This window comes from Neomonachus schauinslandi, chromosome 15, assembly GCF_002201575.2.
Source record: "Neomonachus schauinslandi chromosome 15, ASM220157v2, whole genome shotgun sequence".
Lineage (NCBI taxonomy): Eukaryota > Metazoa > Chordata > Mammalia > Carnivora > Phocidae > Neomonachus > Neomonachus schauinslandi.
In genome coordinates, this window is record NC_058417.1 from 4,973,086 (window position 1) to 4,991,977 (window position 18,892).

General features: G+C 53.4%; 1 protein-coding gene across 1 annotated transcript; it reads right to left on the reverse strand.

Moving 5' to 3' along the window:
* Positions 1 to 6,154: 6,154 nt before the first annotated feature.
* On the reverse strand, positions 6,155 to 17,153 carry PIRT (phosphoinositide interacting regulator of transient receptor potential channels). The gene is made up of 2 exons (XM_021694729.1): positions 17,141 to 17,153; positions 6,155 to 6,817 (listed from the first exon to the last, which is right to left on the reverse strand). The coding sequence occupies exon 2, from the start codon at positions 6,677 to 6,679 to the stop codon at positions 6,266 to 6,268; it is 414 nt and encodes a 137-aa protein (XP_021550404.1). The 5' UTR covers positions 6,680 to 6,817; positions 17,141 to 17,153; the 3' UTR covers positions 6,155 to 6,265.
* Positions 17,154 to 18,892: the final 1,739 nt, after the last annotated feature.

The window sequence follows — 18,892 nt, forward strand, 5'->3', positions numbered from 1 at the left end:
CTTTCTTTCTTTCTTCCTTTTTCTTTCTTTCTTTCTTCCTTTTTCTTCCTTCCTTCCTTCCTTCCTTCCTTCCTTTTTCTTTCTTTCTTTCTTTCTTTCTTTCTTTCCTTTTTCTTTCTTCCTTCCTTCCTTCCTTCCTTCCTTCCTTCCTTCCTTCCTTTTTCTTTCTTTCTTTCTTTCTTTCTTTCTTTCTTTCTTTCTTTCTTTCTTTCTTTCTTTCTTTTTTCTTCTCTTCTCTTTTTTTACAGTAGCAATAGAGAGCTAACACATTGTCCAATGGCATTGGGACAAATGGGGATAGATTTGGGGACTCACAGCACACAGGATAATTGAAGCCACTGTCAACAAGAAACCGTTCAGAGACGTGTTTGAATGAGGACGGGTGAGGTCTAGGGCAGAACCTGTGGAGAGACAAACATAGCGGGACAGGGCAACTCACACCGCTGTTCTTTGGATGGGAGGGTCTCAGGACAGAAGTGTAGTCACATGGAGGAAGGGATTCCCCTCCCTCCAACCCCGAGCATGTTCTTTAAAAGTGGCGACTTTGAAACCCATTCGGAGGCTATGAGGGAAAGGTTTTGGAAGAAGCAGTGAAAACCAAGACCGTGAAATAGAGTAGTGAATATAATCGGGAGGGAGTGGCTTTTTATGTGCTAACCTCCCTACCCACCACGGTCCCCCCACTAACCAGCCGGGCACCCCCACTCCTGTCCCCTGGGTCCAGTCTCCTCCTTCCCACCCCCGATGTGATCACCTGGCACAGCACCATCCCAGAGACTTGAAAGGCCGACTGGGGCCGGGTTGGCCCCGGGGGCCCATCCTCTGTCCTCCCACAGCGCCCCTGCTTCCCTCCAGCCCTGTCATACTGCCCCACAATCAGTGACCCTCAGCCCCCTCCTCTGAGGACCAGCTTGCTTGCTTGCCAGGTCTGAGCATGAATCCTCATCCCCTCAGCCCCAGATCCGATGTCTGACTCACGGTCCATGCTCGGGGGACTGAAATGCTGGGGGATCTGGCTACTCCCGAGGGCCAGATCCAGAGACCGTGTCTGAGTAGAGATCAGAGCCTACGCACCGGACAGTGAGTTAGACAGATACTGCCATAGTAGAATCCTGCGTCCCTCCCCTTCCGGGCCTCCCTCCCCTGCAGCCGTGCAGGAAAATGCCCCTTACTTACATCCACACTGCTTTAGCACTGGAAGATGAGCCGAGCTTGGTCTGCATGATTATCAGAGGGACTGTGGGTAACTGCTGATCCTATTCTTGCCAATCACTCACTGTGCTTTTGCCGGAGGGCCCTGCTGGGCAGTGGGAGATGGTCTTCATTCCCGGGGCGGTGGGGGGGGGGGGGGGGTGACGCTTGCTGAGCCTTCTTTCTCTTTGAGGTAGGAGATCTGACCAGGACACTCCCTCCTTCCCGCATCTGCCGCTCCAGGGAGAAGTGAGCAGAGTCCCTCAGGTAGAGCAGGCCCCCACTGGAGACCCGAGGGAGTGGGCGGCACAGGGCCAGGGCTGGCATAGCTCCTGGAGCCGTGGACAGCAGTCTGCATAGACAGAAAGCTCAGATGGGAACCGGCCACTCCCGTGGGTGCTGGACAGCACAGACTCGGGGATCTGGGGCGGGGCAGAAGGTAGGACCTGGATGAGTGGCCACCAGTTTAGCCGGGTCAAAGAGGGACCAGGCCCAAGGCTCCTCAGGGTCTCCTTTCTAGTCTTGAAGAGGCAGGGAGGGTCTTTTGAGGAACAGGGGGACAAGACCCCAGCCCCTCTCCTTGCAGAAACTTTGGAGCTCAGCCACTTTGCTTCCTGCAAAAGTGACATTGGACCTTGACGTAGATCCTTTGGTTCTAAGCACTCCCATGGGAGGTGGTTTGAACTTTTGAGGGGGTTATGAAGTTGTCCTGTGATGAGGACATAACAGCCAAAGTGTCAGCTGGTTCCAGATCCTCCTGCTGGTCAGCAGAAGAGCCTAGCCTATGGGACAAAGGCTGGAGGTACCAAGGCCACCCTGCTCTGATGCTGTCACCTTGTGCTGGCTGTCGGAGACCCTCCAATTCCTGCCTCTGACCCTACCATGTGACTGCCCCTCGCATGATGCCTGGCTCTCAGGAGGTGCTCAGCATGCTGGGTCTGTTCCTGGCTGGTGGCTCCTTTTGTCTCTCCTCCTGGCTCCTGGCCACCTTCCTGGTTCTGGGGCATTCTGGGCCCCTGCTTGGTTTGTCTCCCTGCCAGTCCCCCGACCCCAACTGCACTCCTGCTTTTCTCCTTGCCTTGCAGCCCTGAGCCCACCACAGCGACCCTGGGGCCTCTGGAGAGCTGAATGGGGTGGGGGTAATGGGTGTGGCCTCAGGAACCGGACCATCTGGATTTCAATCCTGGCTTGATGTTGTCCTAACTTGGTGTCCCCGAGCTTCCCTTATGCCATCTGTAAGGAAGGGGTGATGGTAACAGTACACCTGAGAACAGGGTTTGGGGAAGGATTAAGTGAGTTACTGACTGAGTGCTTCGGTCAGTTCCCGGCATGCAGTGAGCACCCGAGAAATGCCCATCATTTTCAGCCCAGGCCCTTCCTCTGCTCTGCAGAGGCCACTCCAGAGTGCCCTTGCCAACTGCTCTTTTGCTCTCCTCCTGCCCCCTCTCAGGGAGCTCCCCCCACCCCAGCTCCCCCGGCCTCCAGCTGGTAGGCCCAGAAACTCCCAGGTACGTGCTCAGGCCATCCCCTTGTGCACATTTCGTATTAGACACGTTTGGGGGGCTGGGATGTCGTTTTCTAGGGACCCCCGATCTCCAAGGGCTAGAGATAGCGACAAAGTGATGGGTGTAGGGGACAGGGGGCTGGGGTGTCATGAGTCTGACAAAGCTGTTGGACCCGAAGGAGGAATAAAACGCTGTGTGTTTGTCCAGACTCAGAGCCGTCCTTTCTTTTCCCTCTAAGGACGGAGCAAGTCAGAGCAGGTGGGAAGTGAAGGACACGGTGAGTCTGGGGCGGGGAGGGGGGGGGCGCCCAGTAGAAGAGGATCAGGCTTTAAGATTTGGAGAAGCAGAAGAGGCTGAACCAGGAGCAAAGGAAGAAAGAGGCAGAGGGAGGCCACGGGGGTCCTGGGAGCTGCACTGACCCCCCTTCTCGTGCTTGCTCTCATGGGGACATCGACGGGCTGACCTCCAGGTAGCCACCTGCCTCACCCCAGCCCACTGATTCATTCTGGAAGGTTCTTTTCTCATATCTCTTTTTGGTCTCAATACTGGGCTTGTGGGGAAAGGAAGAGTCAGGAGCTTCTGCTCTGCCCGCTGTGTCAGCCTCTCAGTGTGGGGCTATCAGGTCCTTCGAGGCACCTGAGGACCCACGCAGGAAACCCCCACCGTCCCCTTTCTCCCCCATGCTGCGGGGAAGGGCATGTGGTAAGGGGGGGCATTTTAGAGGGATGAATTAGTAGATACGGTCTTGGAACTCCCTGGTGGATGGAACAGAATGAAAACACAGCAGACACTGTGGAATAGAATACAATTCAACATTACATCCGTTCCTTTGGGACTCAGATGAAATCAGAGTCTCCCAAACAGAACAGCTACGGGCGGGGTGGGGGGGGCGGTTTACAGTCCAGTTCACCAAACACGTGGATGCTGGTCCTGTCCTCCGATCCACGGGCGCCAAAGGAGTCGTGGTGGTGATGCTTCTTTTCCCCAGAAATGTGGCATCTGATCTGGGCTGCATTTACAGAGCAGGTGCATTCATACACCAGGCTCCCGTGCGGCGATGGTCTTTGGCAAAAGCCCCTCCGCGTGATGCTGACCTGTTCCTTGGTCCACACTCATATGGGGGATGCCGGTGGGGATGGATGAGGCTTGGAGAGCTTTCCGAAATCATTATTCCTCCTGAGACACTAGCTGAGGGGGGCAGGGCATGTGGGCAAGTATTGCTGGAAATTGCAAGGTGAGTCCAGACCTTGGGTACCTTCTAGAGTCACGGCTGTCCCCAAACTTCCTTCCAGCGAGACATCACAACTGTGCCCAGACCACAAGCTTGTGAGCGGATGACATGAGACCCAGGAGGCATGGGGAAGTTCCCAGGCAGCTTGCTGGGAGTCTACCCCATTTGCTCCCGTCTCAGAAAGCATCAGGAATATAAGAGTGATATTATAGGGCCAATATTGAATCTGCGTTCATGTCAGAGAAAGGGAAACGATCTATAAGCCCAGCCGCTCGACGCATTAGAACCATAATTAGTGACAAAGACCTTGCAACCCACCCCCCACCCCGGCCAACCAGATTGGTCTTGACCACCTTTGTGCAGGGGACAGGTTAGCTAGAAGACCCGGCCACGCTGTCTGGATGAGAGACATGGTCATTTTGGGTGAAGCCCAAAGGCCACAGGCTCCCCCAAACTCTGGCTTCTTAGAGGGGGTGGGGCATGGGGTGTCCCCCTCTCACAGGTACCTGCCTCCACGGAATTTCCCATGATGCAGAGGGAACTAGGTGAGGTTCTAACTCAGCATAGGGAGCCACCAGGAAGGATAGAGATACTTGGAGGCTTGTTAGAGAGAGAGAGAGATTGCCATGGTGACAGGGGAGGCGGGCCCAGAAGCCCCAGGGAAACCAACGGTGATTCTAGTGCAGGATGCCCTCCCTTCACACCTTATTATCAAATGCACTCCACTGGCCCTCTGGCCTGGCCTAGGGCAGCCTCCGGGTCTGTCACCCAAGAGCCTCTGGTTGCTACCAGAAGCCCCAGGTTCTGGGAACACTTGCCCCATGGGTGCTCTCTGCTTGGTGGGTCCCCTGGAAACTCCCTTCCAGTCCGTGACCTCAGTGTGGCCCCCGGAGAGGCGGCACTCTGGCAGGTGGGAAGCAGGAAAGAGAGGGGAAGGCGCTGTGCAGTTTCCTAATTGTGTTACGCCCCCCACTCCTGCCACCCAACTTCTATTTCCTGCTGCCCAAAATGCCTTCCACCCCTACCCCCTTTGCTAGCTCTTATCTTTCCTTTTGTTCTCTGTTCGGAGGACACGGTCTCTGGCAACCTCTCTGTCCCCTCCGCAGTCTGGGGTGAGATGCCCCCTCTGTGTTCCTACACCTGCCGCATTTCCCCCATAGAGTGCTCAGCACAGGTGGTCCAGTGGCCCCACGGCCTGGCTGTATCTCTCGCTTTGGAAAGAAGATGAGAGCACAGACCTTGTCTGGCCTGTTCCCATCCCAGGGCCTGGCCCAGAGTTGGGCACCCAACAAATGTTTGCTTGTTTGGCGGGTAGGGAGAGGGAAAGCAGATAGGATTTTCTAAAACAAATCCTATCACTGGAAACCCACAGACCATTCAAACGTGGCGTGCGATCTTGGTTTTGGTTCTCCATGGAGGTGAAGGAGAGAACAATCTTACAGAATCCCTCTGCAGGTCTCCGTCTTGCTGTTCTAGAATTGGGGGTAGAGACGCAGGTAGGGGGAAGGAGGAAGTTAGGGCAACATGCACTTGTCCATGGCTAATTGTCAAGTTCAGAGGTGAGAACAGTCAACGAGAAGGTGTTAGAAGGTCAAACTGTGGCACCCCCAGTCCACCCCCATGGTCTCTGGTGTAAATACTGTGTAGCTGGGAGTTATACTTCCTCAGCTGGCTGACTCCCAGAGCCTTCTCCAGGGGGGAATGGGCCTTCTTGGAAAGTGTTTCTCCCTGGACACCCTCCACTGTTCACTCTTTGGAATGTTTCACTCTTGTGACTTGTCACTTGAGATGCAAATCAGTATCTGGCCCAGAGAGTGAGCCAGGTTGGCGAACCCAGGGAGCCAGAAGTCAGTCTTCCCTCTCTTCTGTGAAGGGCCTCCATGGGTCAGTTTGGGTTCTAGAAGGGTGAAAACGGGGAGTCCAGCTCGGGCACTCTGATGTGTGTAAACATGAGGTTCTCCTTGGGGCTCAGCCTTGCCCAAGGAATTTCCCAGCATGCATAGCGCTTAGCAGAGAGAGTTCGATGAGTGGCACCTGGATGCAGGAGTGGAGAGTGAGCCATGGAAGGGGATGGCTATGGCCAGCATTAAGGGATGCATAGCAATATCAGAAAGACGAAATGAGATCCAGCCAGCAGTGTTCCCCAGCTTCATGTGGAGCCCTGAGCTCTCTCCCACAGGGCCAGGAAGAGGCTTTGCCTGGCTGTCTTATGGCTAAACCCCCTCCACCACCACCACCACCACCACCACCACCAAGAAGATGGGGATGTTGGGTGTTGTCAGATCTCCTCCTGGTTGAGGCAGCAGGGTGACGGGGAGAGCAGAAGGCGAGGCCACCATCAGCGATTCAGGAAGAAGGACTTGAGAGTCTGGAAGAAAACTGACTTCTGTTTCTGCTTCTGTTTCTTTTTGATGATGGGCACCCACACCAGCCCGCACACCAGCATCATGAGTCCCAGGGACAGGAAGGCAGGCCCTGTCATCTTAAGGACCTTAAGGCTGTTGTCACCCAGCTTCAGGGTGTAGGCCAAGCAGGTGATGACCACGCCGAAGAGGAGGATGGCGCCTCCCACTGACATGATAATGATGGGTTTGCGGTAGATTTCCCATTTACTCCGGGGGGTGGCGGTCCAGACGGACTCACTTCTGGAGCTGATGCACAGGGAGCTGGCCGTCTGGCTGGGCAGCAGGTCTTTGAATTCTGGAGACTTCTCATCGACCTCCAGGGCCTTGGGGAGAGCCTCCATTGTCATGGGTCCTCGGGACTGGGCACTTGGTATCCGCAACAGTAAGAAGCAAGGGAGAAGCCAGAGGAGTCCTCGCACACCCTTCCTGTTCTCAGCATCCGTCTCCGGCCTGGCTCTCAGCAGAAGGTGATACTGGGTTTTCTGCTGAAGCCAAACAGAAAGTCAGAGGAGATCCACATAAATAAGAAACCACCCACTGGCATGTTTTGTTTTGCTTTTTTCTTGTGAGAGATAAATATGATAGCATTCGAATCAACTGCTTTTAGTATTTAAAACAGGGAACAGTGGTACTCCTTAAAAATAAAAAAGCAAAAGCCATGGTTAATCGAATGACATCTTATTTTCAGACTCAACTACTTTCTAGCTGTGTGACCTTGAGTGAGTTACTTAACATCTCTGTGCCTCAGCTTTCTCATCTATAAAATGGGGATAACAATACTATTCATCTCATAGGGTTCTTCAAAGGATTAAATGAGTTAAGATGTGTAATGCACTGGAACACTGCGTCGCATGTTGCAAGCACTTCATAAATGCAATCGTTGACCGAGCACAGGGTGAGGAACTGCCCGAGGTTGGATTTGAACCTGTTCTGTTCTTGCTCTCGCTCTTATGGTCTGGAGAACATCTTTCAGTGCAGCCCAGGATTTTATGTGCTTTTCCAGCACAGGACAGTCATGCCCCAGGTTCAGAGTGTGACCTTTTAATATCTAAATGCCCCCTTTCCCCGCCCTCCTAGGGAATGACGTCAAGTCATTCTCAGGCCTGTAAAGGTATGGAGTCTAGCCAGCCACCTGCTCTGATTTCTCATCCAGAGCCCGTCCGTGTACCTCTCAGTTACCAGAGCCCTCTTCTCCCCTGGCACTTTCTGTGTGTGGGAGAAAGGCAAGTCTTGAGAGAGCCCCGTATGCTTCCTGGGGGTCCTCACCGACTCCCCGCCCTGATGCATCATCCTTGACTTGTCTCCAGAGGGTCTGGCGTGGCGTACCCTAGAGATGCAGCATCCCATTCAGTGAGCGAGCGAGTGAATGAACAATGGACCATCCTTTCTGCTTCCTCCCTCCCGATGGTCCTGAGCATAAGTCCAGCTTTCTTTACAACACTGCTTGGATCAGTTCTTCCTGGCAGAGCCCAGTGCCTCCCTGCATTAAGCTCAGGCAGAGCTGAGCTCTGGGACCCTGTTGGCCACTCTCTTCTCCTGTGTCCCCAGGTCACAGACTCTCCCACTGTTCTCTGCAGGGCCCCTGCCTGCCTTCCCCGGGGTGACTCTCCGGTCTCTGCTCTGTCTCCCTCCTCCGATGAACTGCCTTTGGTCCTTGGCCCCTGCTCCTTCTCTCCTCCATCCCTGCAGCAGCTCAGGCCTGAACCACCTCCCCCACCCATAATGCTCCCCCTTTCTAGAACAAGCAGTTACAGACCCGTCCCCTTTGACATGGAGGAAATCGGAATGATAACATTGCCATGCCTTCAGAAGGTAGATATTCACGTTCCTGGACGCTCATCTAGAGAGAGGATATTTGGGTCTCTGCTTCCAAAGACTGAAAAACGGGAAATGTGCTCTTGTAAGTACAGGGACACAGGTGTTTCCTGCTGCCACTTGGATCCTGTGGCCCATTTGCATAAGCCAAGCAGCCCTTTGTAAAGTGATCTCCCCTTCGCCCCCAACCCCAATGAGCTAGGGGTAAGGAAGGGATCACAGAGCAGGGCTATGAGGTCCTGGGCCAGGGGTGGACTTATGTTGGTTTTTGCCACCTGGTTTCTTCTGTGGATGTTTTGACATCTCCAGTAGGATTTTTCTCTCTGGGTAGCACTTTCTACCACTTGGCAGTGGAGACCCAGGGCAGAAGGGCTTGCTGCCTTCAGATGCTGGAGAGGTTGGGGGAGAGACGTAGGAATGCAGAGATTCTCCGTTGCACCGGAGTCGAGCTGGGTTGGATGGAGAAGGACCCGCTCCTGTGAGAGCTGCCACCTGGGTGGGACGTGGCCACAGCCTCCTGCACGGGAAATACGCTGCTGGAGGCGGGGACCACGGCCAGGGGTCCCGGAGAGGGAGGTGGGACTCCCGGGGGCCTTGCTGGAAGCACGGAACGCATGCTCTTTGGCCCTGCAGGGAGGCCATTTGTTTATTCCCATTTTGTAAGGGCAGAGACAGGCCCAGTGAGATTTAGGAGCACGGCCAAAGCCTTCCCTAACCTCCTATGCAGCTGTGCTGGGATTCACACCAAGGTATTTGGACTTAAAAGCTCCTTGCACTAGATCGTCCTGGTCTGGATGAGTCCTGCGGTCCCTTCAACTATGAGAATGTCTGAGTTTTTCACTCTGGGGCTTCATCTGCCCATCAGGTAACCTCTCACTGTATAGAGAATGATGTAGATAGATAAGTGGTTCTATAGTGATTCACTACACAATAGAGAAATAAGAGCACGGCGGTAAATTTTTCATAGTTTTACCTTTACTCAATTTAAAGGATAATTTCATTCTGAGATTCTGTCCTTCTTTCCTTTTTTTTTTTTTTTTTTTCGGTGTTGGAATATTCCTCATTTTATGAAATGACCATGATGGAAAGAGGATCATTGGTTTTGTTAGTATCTGTCCTTGGCAAGATAGAAGTTGGTCATCTCATGTAGATGTCTGTCTATCTATCTATCTATCTATCTATCTATCTATCTATCTATCTATCTTTCCATCTATCATCTATCTACCAAAACTGTAATGGCCCATGAAATCTCAAAGAATGGGAACCTTTAATTTAGTTGACTTACTTAGGAGGAGGTGTGAGTCTTGGTACAGTGATAGGACAGGCAGGGCTTCTGAGCAAAAGCACTCCTTTGTGATTCCAGCAAGTCAGGGATGAAGGGAAGATCCAGATCCCTGACATCAGAAGGACCACCACTTGAAGCCAGTTTACCTAAGCTGTGGGACCCTGGGCTGCTTACTTAGCCCCCCGAGACTTACTAGCCCCATATCTAAAATAGGAGACTAGAACATCTGCCCCTTGGGCTGTGGGTGTGACATATGAGAGGTGTTCCAGACAGGGCCATGATAATTATTATTAATTATTATTATTATTACTTTAGTCCCCGTTTTCATCTGTAACATGAATAAGTTGGGGTAAGGGGCTTCTAAAGCCATCTTAGATCAGTCCACTGGTGATGACTCAGACTTGAATTCTGAGACTCCGGGCTTCCTGAAAATCCCCAACTCAGGGGTGATATGCATTTCATAACACTTTATTAGAGTCCTAAAACATTCTCTATTTTTTTCCGATATCAGGGTTTCTCAAGAGCAGTACTATTGACATTTGGGGCTGGAAAATTCTGTTATAGGGAGGCTACCCTGTACGTTGTAGGATGTTTCCTTAATGGCCCTGACCTTTACCCACCAGAGCCCAGTGTAACACCACCACCTCTGGTCATGATAATCAAAAATGTCTCCGGCAATTGCCAGATGTCCCCTGTGTGTGGTGGGGGAGGGGGAAATCGATCTGGTGTCCACCGCAACCCCACGCCGGCTTTGCCCTCCCTCCTAGCTTGCAAACTGCCCGAGGTCCAAGGCTGAGCTGACTCATCCTCCACAGCCCGCCCCCCCCCCGCCGCCTCCCCGGCCCTTAGCAGGTGCTCCCACGGCCTGGCCCCAGTGCTGCAGTTCGGTGAGGGACCAGGGGACACGTGGGGAGCCGGCCCAGTGAGAGCAACCATATTTTCAGGTTTGGGTTAAGTTCTCGGGGGATCGGTTTGTATGTCTCAGAGGATCCCTCATTCCCTGCAGTGGGTTGACTGGTCCACCCAGAATCTCAGAATGTGACCTTATTTGGATTAGAGGTCTTTGCAAGTATTATAATGAAGGCAGGGGTCTCCAGACGAGGTCATCCTCAAATAGACCGGTCCAATGACTATGTCCTTATAAGAGAAAGGAGAGGAAAATTTGACATACAGAGGGGAAACCCTGGCAAAAATGAAGGCAGAGCCTCCTTCCTCCAGAAGGAACCAGCTCTAAGAACTCCTTGATTTGGGGCTCTGACCTCCCAAACCCTGGGAAAATAAACTTCCTTTGTTTTCAGCGACTGAGTTTGTGGTAATTTGTTACAGCATCCCTAAAAAATGAATACACCCGCCTTTCTTTAATGTCCTTGACACCTTAGTGGTGGACAAGTACTGAGGCCCGGAGGCTGGGCCTGTGGAAGAGACTGGAAGGGAGGAAGGAAGGAAGGAACGAAGTCCGGAGGTCGGGCCTCCTGGACTCCCCACAGATTTGAATATGGGCTCAGCCCTCAGGGCAGCCATTTGAGAAGAGAGGATGGGTCCCTCTCCCCCAGAGGTCACGTTTGGAGTGTCAGGAGACAGACTTAGTGGATGGAGACTGTAGCACATGGCTGGGATTGGGCAGGCAACAGGCTCGCACCAAGATGGCGCACCGGTCTGGGACCACACAGCCATGAGAAGGAAAGAGGGACAACCCCAAGCCCGCACGTGCACTGGTCTCCAAACATGACACCCACCAAGAGCAGCCAGGCACACTTCCATTTACATAAAACCCCCATTTACATAAAATGAGATTCCATTTACATCAAATTTAAAATATGTGCTATTTGCAGTGAGGATAGTGGTTACCTTTGGTGGGGGTGGTGGATGGGGAACACGCTGGAAACTTCTGGGGTGCTGTAGCGTTTCTGCTTCTTGATCTGGCTACAGCTGGTTACATGGGTGTGTCCTATTCATCCCAGATACTCTCGATACGACTACCTTTTTGTGTGGAGGTTAAACAGCAATAAAATTTTTAAACAAAGATAATTAAAAGGTCTAAATGCAATATGTTCCCTTTTTTTGGATTCTGACTGGAAGAGACCAATTGTGCAAAGACATTTGGGGATAGTTTTAAGGAAGTCTAAATTTGGATTGGGCATTAGATGACACCAAGAATTTAAAATTTGTATTTGGGGGCGCCTGGGTGGCTCAGTTGGTTAAGCAGCTGCCTTCGGCTCAGGTCATGATCCTGGGGTCCTGGGATCGCGCCCCACATCGGGCTCCCTGCTCAGCGGGGAGTCTGCTTCTCCCTCTGCCTGCCGTCCCCCCTGCTTGTGCTCTCTCCCCCACCCTCTGACAAATAAATAAATAAAACATTAAAATTTATATTTGGTATGAAAATGACACTGGGGACACAAAAGAAAATGTCTTTAAGGTACGACTTACGGGGAGGAAATGCTGTGTTGCTATGGTTCACAGACTCCAAATGCAGGATGACAAAATGCTCAATAGTATCAAATCTGGGTGGTGGATATATGGACGTTCATTATGATTACTATCTCTACTTTTATGCACGTCTGCAAATCCTTATAATGATGGGAAACTGAATATACAGACAGACAATGGCCAGACCACGTCTAAAGCCAGAACTCTGAGGGGCGCCCGGCGGGCTCAGCCGTGGAGCCTGCCGACTCTTGATCAACTCCGGGTTGTAGGTTCGAGCCCCATGTGGGGTGTGGGGATGATTTAAAAAAAAAAACAGAACTCTGACCCCCAGTCTGCAGGAACCGGCCCAGGAAGGCAGCCGCTACGTGTAAGTCTGACTGTCTCCAGCAACCAGCCCAGCGATGCAAACAGTAACCAAGGACAACTGCCTTTGGACGAAGCAATTCAGTGGGGGAGAGAAAGTCCTTTCGACGGATGTCGATGGAAGGACTGATGTTCTACTGGGAAAAAAATGAAACCTGACCCCGCCTCACAGCGTCCACAAAAGAATGAATTTGAGACGGATCACAGGCATTGCCTGAACATAAGAGCTAAAACTAGAAAGATTTTAGGAGGAAACGGAGAGGAATACCGTTGTGACCCCGAGGCAGGCGAACTTTCTCAGACAGGGCAGAGCAGGCAATAAGCAAGCGTGAAAAGAAAAGCAATTAATAAGATTTCGTCTTCATTGAAAACTCCTGCTCATTAAAAGCTGCTAAGAAGAAATGAATAGGCAAACTATGGGCTGGGAGAAAAGTTTCTGCAAAATATGTATTTGTCAAAGGATTTGTATCTGGGACATATGAAGACCCGCTACATCTGATGGGTGAAAACCATCAGCTAGCCTAATTTTTATAAAATGGGCAAGAGATTTAGAGAGACCATTACAAAGGAAGATAAATGCACGGACAAGATACTTGACATTGATATTCAACAGGGAGATGCAAATTAAAACCACAAAGAGATGCAGCTGGACACTCACTAGAATGGTCGACGTTTAAAAATCTCACAAAACAGGGCGCCTGGGTGGCTCAGTCGGTGAAGCGTCTGCCTTTGGCTCAGGTCATGATCCCAGGGTCCTGGGATCGAGCCCCACGTCCAGCTCCCTGCTCAGTGGGGAGACTGCTTGGGATTCTCTCTCTTCCTCTCCCTCTGCCTCTCGCCCCCCCCCACTCGTGCTCTGTCTCTCTCTCAAATAAATAAGTAAAATCTAAAAAACAAAATATCGCAAGACAAATGGTGAGATGCAGAACAACCCAAGCTCCCATACTCTACTGGCAGAATGTAAAATGGCCCAAACACTTTGGGAACAGGCTTGGTAGTTTCTCCTGAAATTAAACACGCACCCACCCTCCACCCCAGAAGTTGCCCTCTCAGATATTTATTTGTCCAAGAGACGTGAAAGCCTGTGTCCACAAATGACTTGTTTAAGAATATTCATATAGCAGCTCTCCCCCAACAGCCCAAGCCAGAAACTAACGCACCAACAGATTGCAGACTCACACAGAACACTAAAGCCATAAAAAGGACTGGACAATGAAAAGGAACAAGGTTCTGACGCACACACAGTGTGGATGAGTCTCCCGGGCATGGCAGGCGAGAAGTGAAAGAAGTCCCATGTATAAAGGAGTACATTTATTGTATATTTCCATTTATAGGGCCTTCTCGAGGCTTCTAAGAAGTAATCCAAGGCGACAGAACTCGAAACAGTATTGTAGGGAAGGGCATTATGGGAAGGAACTGAGGGATTTCCCTGGAGTGGATGGAAATGTTCCATCCAGTGGTATTATTGGTGTGGGTTACATGGGCGGGGGTACATCTGTCCATACAACACACTAAGACTTGTGCATTTCCCTGTGTGTAAATTATACCCCACAGAAAACGGACTGTAAAAACCCTAATAATTGATGGGTCAGGTGGGGAGCAGGTAGGACAGCTAACCCAAGAATGGCCGAATGTTGATAGTGGAACATGGGGATCCGGCGTAGGGGCGTGAACAGGAAACACGTTACCTGGAAAAGGAGAGGTGCGGGCTGGGGCGAAGTGACCCCAGGACAGGGTGGAGATGTTACAGGGAGATCCGTAAAGTGAGGGAGTCACCTGGCTAAGACCGTGGAGCTGATTCCGATGAGGAGGAGATTTGGAAAGGAAGCGAAGGTGCTTCTTGGAGAAACTGGGATTGGGACAGGAAATGCAGGTGAGAGATGGAGAGAAACAGGAATTTCACCTTGTCCACCTTGTCTCTGGAAACCTACCACCCCATGAAGGAAAACACAGCCTTTCCTCGAACCAGGAGGCCCTGGATGGAGCAAAGACGGGGCCTGGTGGCCTGAACGATCCTCTCCAGAAGGGAGGGACCCACAGGACTGTCCCTTAATCTTGTTGGGGCTGGTCTACTTATCCATCGTATATTTGTCATTGTGCCCTTATTTGGGGGCCCTGCCTACCTGTGTTGTTTCAGTGTTTGGCTCTTGACCTTGTATTCCTCGGGTCGCTACGCGGTGCTCAGCCAACAGTGCTCACCAACACGGCCCCACTTTCCAAACCACTCCTGTGTGCCGGCCTCCGCGAGACACAAGGAAGCCAGGCTTCCGCTCCACAGCGGAGCTCAGGGGGTGCGCGTTTCCTCCCTCCCTGCCCATAGCTGCTTGCTCAGGGGCGTCTTTGACAAATGAGGCAAAGAGATGTCTCAAACGAGAGGGGAGAGAAGCTGCCGAAAGATCTGGGCTTTTTCTCACGCGATCACATATTCATCCCCCGACGAAGAAATGGTTTGGTGCTAGGTGTGTGGATTACGCGAGGTGCTGAGCAACAGTGAGGGTCCAAGATAATAAAGACCAAACGCTTCCCCTCCAGCAGATTCCCCAGGCGTCTGAAATACACCACTTAACAGGGAATGGAGGCTGGAAGTGAAATAAGTGAATTATTGCCCCAGAGGTGACCAGATACGGGTCTGTACTTTGGGGACTGGGCGCTCTCCATCCCCTCCCAGATCCCTTGAGGGGGTGGGGCTGGGGCTTTCTCAGCTTCCCATGCTCTCCAGCAGGGAGCTCCGCACTTTGCCAAGAGGGGGGAAGGGGTGCGCTCAGCAGACACTTGTTAAATGGCCCAAAACGCAGGGGAGCTTCGGCAGGGGAGGGAGGAGAGGGTTTTTCGGGGAAGTTGAGCTAACCCTGTGAATTTGCGTGCTTCCCGTTTCTGACATCTTCCCGGCTGACGTTCTCGAAGGCTCCAGGTGCCCCCAGCTGCCTTTCCAAAGCAGAAGCAGTGTCCTCAGAGAGGGGGCCACACTCTCCATTACCACGGTAACTGCCACTTACCACGCCGCGTGCTCCGTCTGCATCACGCCATGTCACCCTCCCACGACGCCGACGGTGGACGGCGATTACCCCATTTTGCAGGTGAGGATCAGAGAGGTTACGTGGCTCACCCCAAGTTACTCAGCGGGGAGTAGCCAGCCAGGATCGGAAGGGGAGTTTGGAAGCCTGTGTGGCTTCAGAGCCCAAGATCGAGTCGATCCTGCTCCCCTGGGGGACAGTTTCCTTGTTCTTTTCAAACCGAGGGAGGACACTTGGAATGGGGCCCAGGCAGCAAACAGAACCGCGGTGCTGGCTGCCTCAGGTGATTGTGCTTTCTCCGGCATGGAGCCCGCCTCTCCCCTCTCCTGTCTTCCTTCCTGGCACCCCGCACCCCCTTCCTGCGCATCTTCACCTTGGCTTTGCTGGCCACGTCCTCCTCTGAACATGCCAAAACTCGGCCAATAGTAACAGGTTCTAGATATAGCCAATAAAATGACAGGGCGCCCAGGTACATTTCAACGAATGCCTTTTTTTTTTTTTTGGTGCAAGACTGTGCCAAATACTGCATGGGACATACACCAAAAATGTATTTGTTGTTTATGAGAGATCTGATTTCAATTTCAGCTGGGCATCCTTCTGTGCTATCTGGCAACCCCCATAAGAGACCCCTCTGTGCTCGGGCCTGGAGTTATCTGTCCCTTCCCAAGTTTCTCCTCCCTGATAGGAGCTGGGCTATTCTGGAAATTGCAAGGGACCCAAAGCAGACCCCTCGGCGAGGGGGCTCACAGTGCCTTGCTGGAGGCTGGGCCCAGAGAGCCAGGTCGTCGGGTGGGAGCATCGGGGAGGGCCGGCTTCCAAATACGAGTGGTGGAAATAACACGATGGATTATTTCTGAGAAAGACCCGCGTGCCGGTCTGTGACATACCCGAGACCTGGAAGGTCTTGCTCTCTCTCTCTCCCCTGGAGTACCCCCCACCGCCCCACCTGGCCGCCAATTCCAGACACTGCCCTCCCTTGAACAAGACATTCAGTTGGTGACCCCATTTTTCTGATAAGGTGAGTGGGACCCAGTGCCTGAGCTGATAAAGTGGAGGCCACAGCGTTTCCGAATACGCTGCCACTGTCACCACGGCTGGGCCACCCGTCTGTCACCTGCTCACGGCACTTCTAGGAAGGCGAGTTCCCCAAAGGCCACGCTCCACCCAGACAGTGCCACTCACTTCCCGTCACCCAGCCAGCACACAGACCCTGCCCAGGAGCAAGGGGAAAAGCAGCTCAGGTGATATCTGCTTTTCCGCCGACGATTGGTTCACCCTCCGTGTTTCGGTCCGCGCTCCGTGCCTGCCTTGTTTCCGCTTGCTGACATGAAGCCTGCTGTCCCTGGTTTCCCTGGCACCTGCCCTCGGCGCCTGCCACACCCGCGTGCAGTAGGGAGGCGTGAGCGGCAGACGCTGAGGTCTGATCTGGGATTCCCGGGGGGACATTCTGGGTGTGAGGTTCTCCCCCAACCCCCGCCCATGCACTCTGGGAACGGGAGGGCTGCCTGGTGCTTCGAGGTCTGCCTTTTTGGCTCCTGTCTCTGCCTGGGGTTGAGACTGAGGTCCCTGCCCGGCCCTCCCGCCCCTCCCAGCGGCCAAGGGTGAAGTCTAGATGCTACACCCAGGGCTGAAGCAGCCGTCTGCACACAGCTTCCCCTCTCCCAGGGGCTTAGTAGGGCAGCCCCCCTCCCCCCCGTCCCCCGCCACCGGGCTGTCACCATTCTCCCTGGGCAGCCCCCGTCCACCTGGCTGGTGGCTGGTTCACCCCATCCCGAGGCTCAGTCCGTCATATTTGCGTTCCAGTTCCCGCTCAGAGACTCAACACACTCTCAAGCAAAGTTAAAATCAGCTCGTTTCTCCAGGGAAATGGGAGGGCAGAGGGGACCGATCCCCTCCTTACTTACTGTCCTCCGTGTCCCAGGGGAAAGGACGATGAACCAAGGGAATCACACACGGCTTGCACAGTGGGAGGACGCCGGCAATGAGTTTCTGTGCAAGTTCTTCATCCCAGCCAGAGAAAGCCTCGCTGGCCGCATCTAGGAGCTGATGTGCCTCGGATCCCAGCCACTGAGCGGGCTCTAGTGGGGATGAGCTCACCAGGCTATGGGCTAAAGGCTTAACCCTTTGCAGGCTGCTGGTGTAGGTTCTCGGGCTATGGCTTTGTCTCAGCTCGGCTCAGCCACTACTGGATGAACCTTGTGAAAAATTAATGACGCTTCTCTGCAGTCTGTCGTCAAGTTTTAGCGGAGACGTGCATTAGGTTGGTGTCTGGGCAGGGCTGTTTCTCCTGGCCCAGGCTCAGACATCAGGCGTGCTGGGCTTTCTGCGGTGGTGGAGTGAGTGATGGTGATGGTGGTGATGCCAAAGGCCGGATTTCCCAGAGGCTCTGCTGGCGCCGTCCAGCGCAGGCCGTGACAGTGAGATCTGGGAGCTGTGTTCGTTCTGGATGCTGGAGAGGGCAGGTGGATGCTTACTTAACGTCCCCGGTTCTAAGATGGGGGGGGGTGCCTCTGGGAACTTCCCAGCACCTCTGGGTGGGTACCACGTGTGACAAAGGGGCAGGAGCATGTGGGGTCCTGCCCCACCCCAGGCCCAGGTGTCTCCGAACTGGGGGCAGATGTCCACCCTTGCCTCTCCCGGCTTCCCCGATTATGCCCCCATGGCTTTGCACGTGCCCGTGATGAGAATGGAATGATGGCACCACGGGAACGGAGAGGAAGGGTCTCTACCTCTCTCACAAGCTGCTTGTGAGGCGTTGGGTTGTCCGTCCGCAGGGTGCCCCAAGGGGTACCCAGAGGCCAACAAAACTGCCTGAGACCCCGAAAGCCAGGCTGGCCACAGGGTGGGGGAGAGCGCTTGCTGCTGGTCCCAGTCCACGGCGGTGGGGGTGGGGGGCTTCCTCCGTGGTCTGTCGGGGAGACTCTCCCAGGGACGTGGAAGACCAAGGCAGGCCAGGGAATCTTCCATCTCTGCTAGCTTGATTTCTGTACCCGCCAAACGAATGGGAAATTTCCAGCCTGGGAAGAGTCTGGAGAATCTGACTGGGAGAAATGGCAAGGGGGGCAGTGGGCTGGGGAGGGCGCGCACCCTCTGCTCAGGGGCGGGGGGGGGGAGGGGAACTCGAGCGGGAGGCTTTCGAGGATGTTCTGCTCGGCCGTCACTGCCTGTCTCTGTGCTCTCCAACCTGCGAGGAAACCCTCAGGGTGAATTATCCTGCCCTGCACATAATCCGATCAGTCCGTCTTCCCCTCTGTCCAGGCTCCCACGCTTCCTCTCCGGGCCCCAGGGTGTGGCGGGCGGCGTCGGCTCGGCCGTGGGCGAGACCGGCCCTCGCTGAGAACTTGGTCCATGTACTTGGTGTGTGTCGTAGTTCACTGATTGCCCCACGGAGCCCTCTGACGTAGCTCTGTGAGGTGCGCTGCTATCCTGATACTTGGCTTTGCACAAATGACTTCTGAGCCTTGACTTCTCCACTTGGTGAGTGGATGTGATCATCACGACCTCAGAGAGCTTGTGTGAGGCCTGAATAGGCAAATGCACATAGCAAGGGGGTCACGAATGCAGCCATGTGATGTACAGGGCGTGTGCGTGTATACGATTTACGTGTATATGTGTACACGTGTGTGTGTAGGTGTGCATAGAAGCAATGTACATAT

What these genes read in the sequence shown, in the direction of transcription:
- PIRT (XM_021694729.1), bottom strand. Translation starts at nt 6,679, where the DNA reads ATGACAATGGAGGCTCTCCCCAAGGCCCTGGAGGTCGATGAGAAGTCT.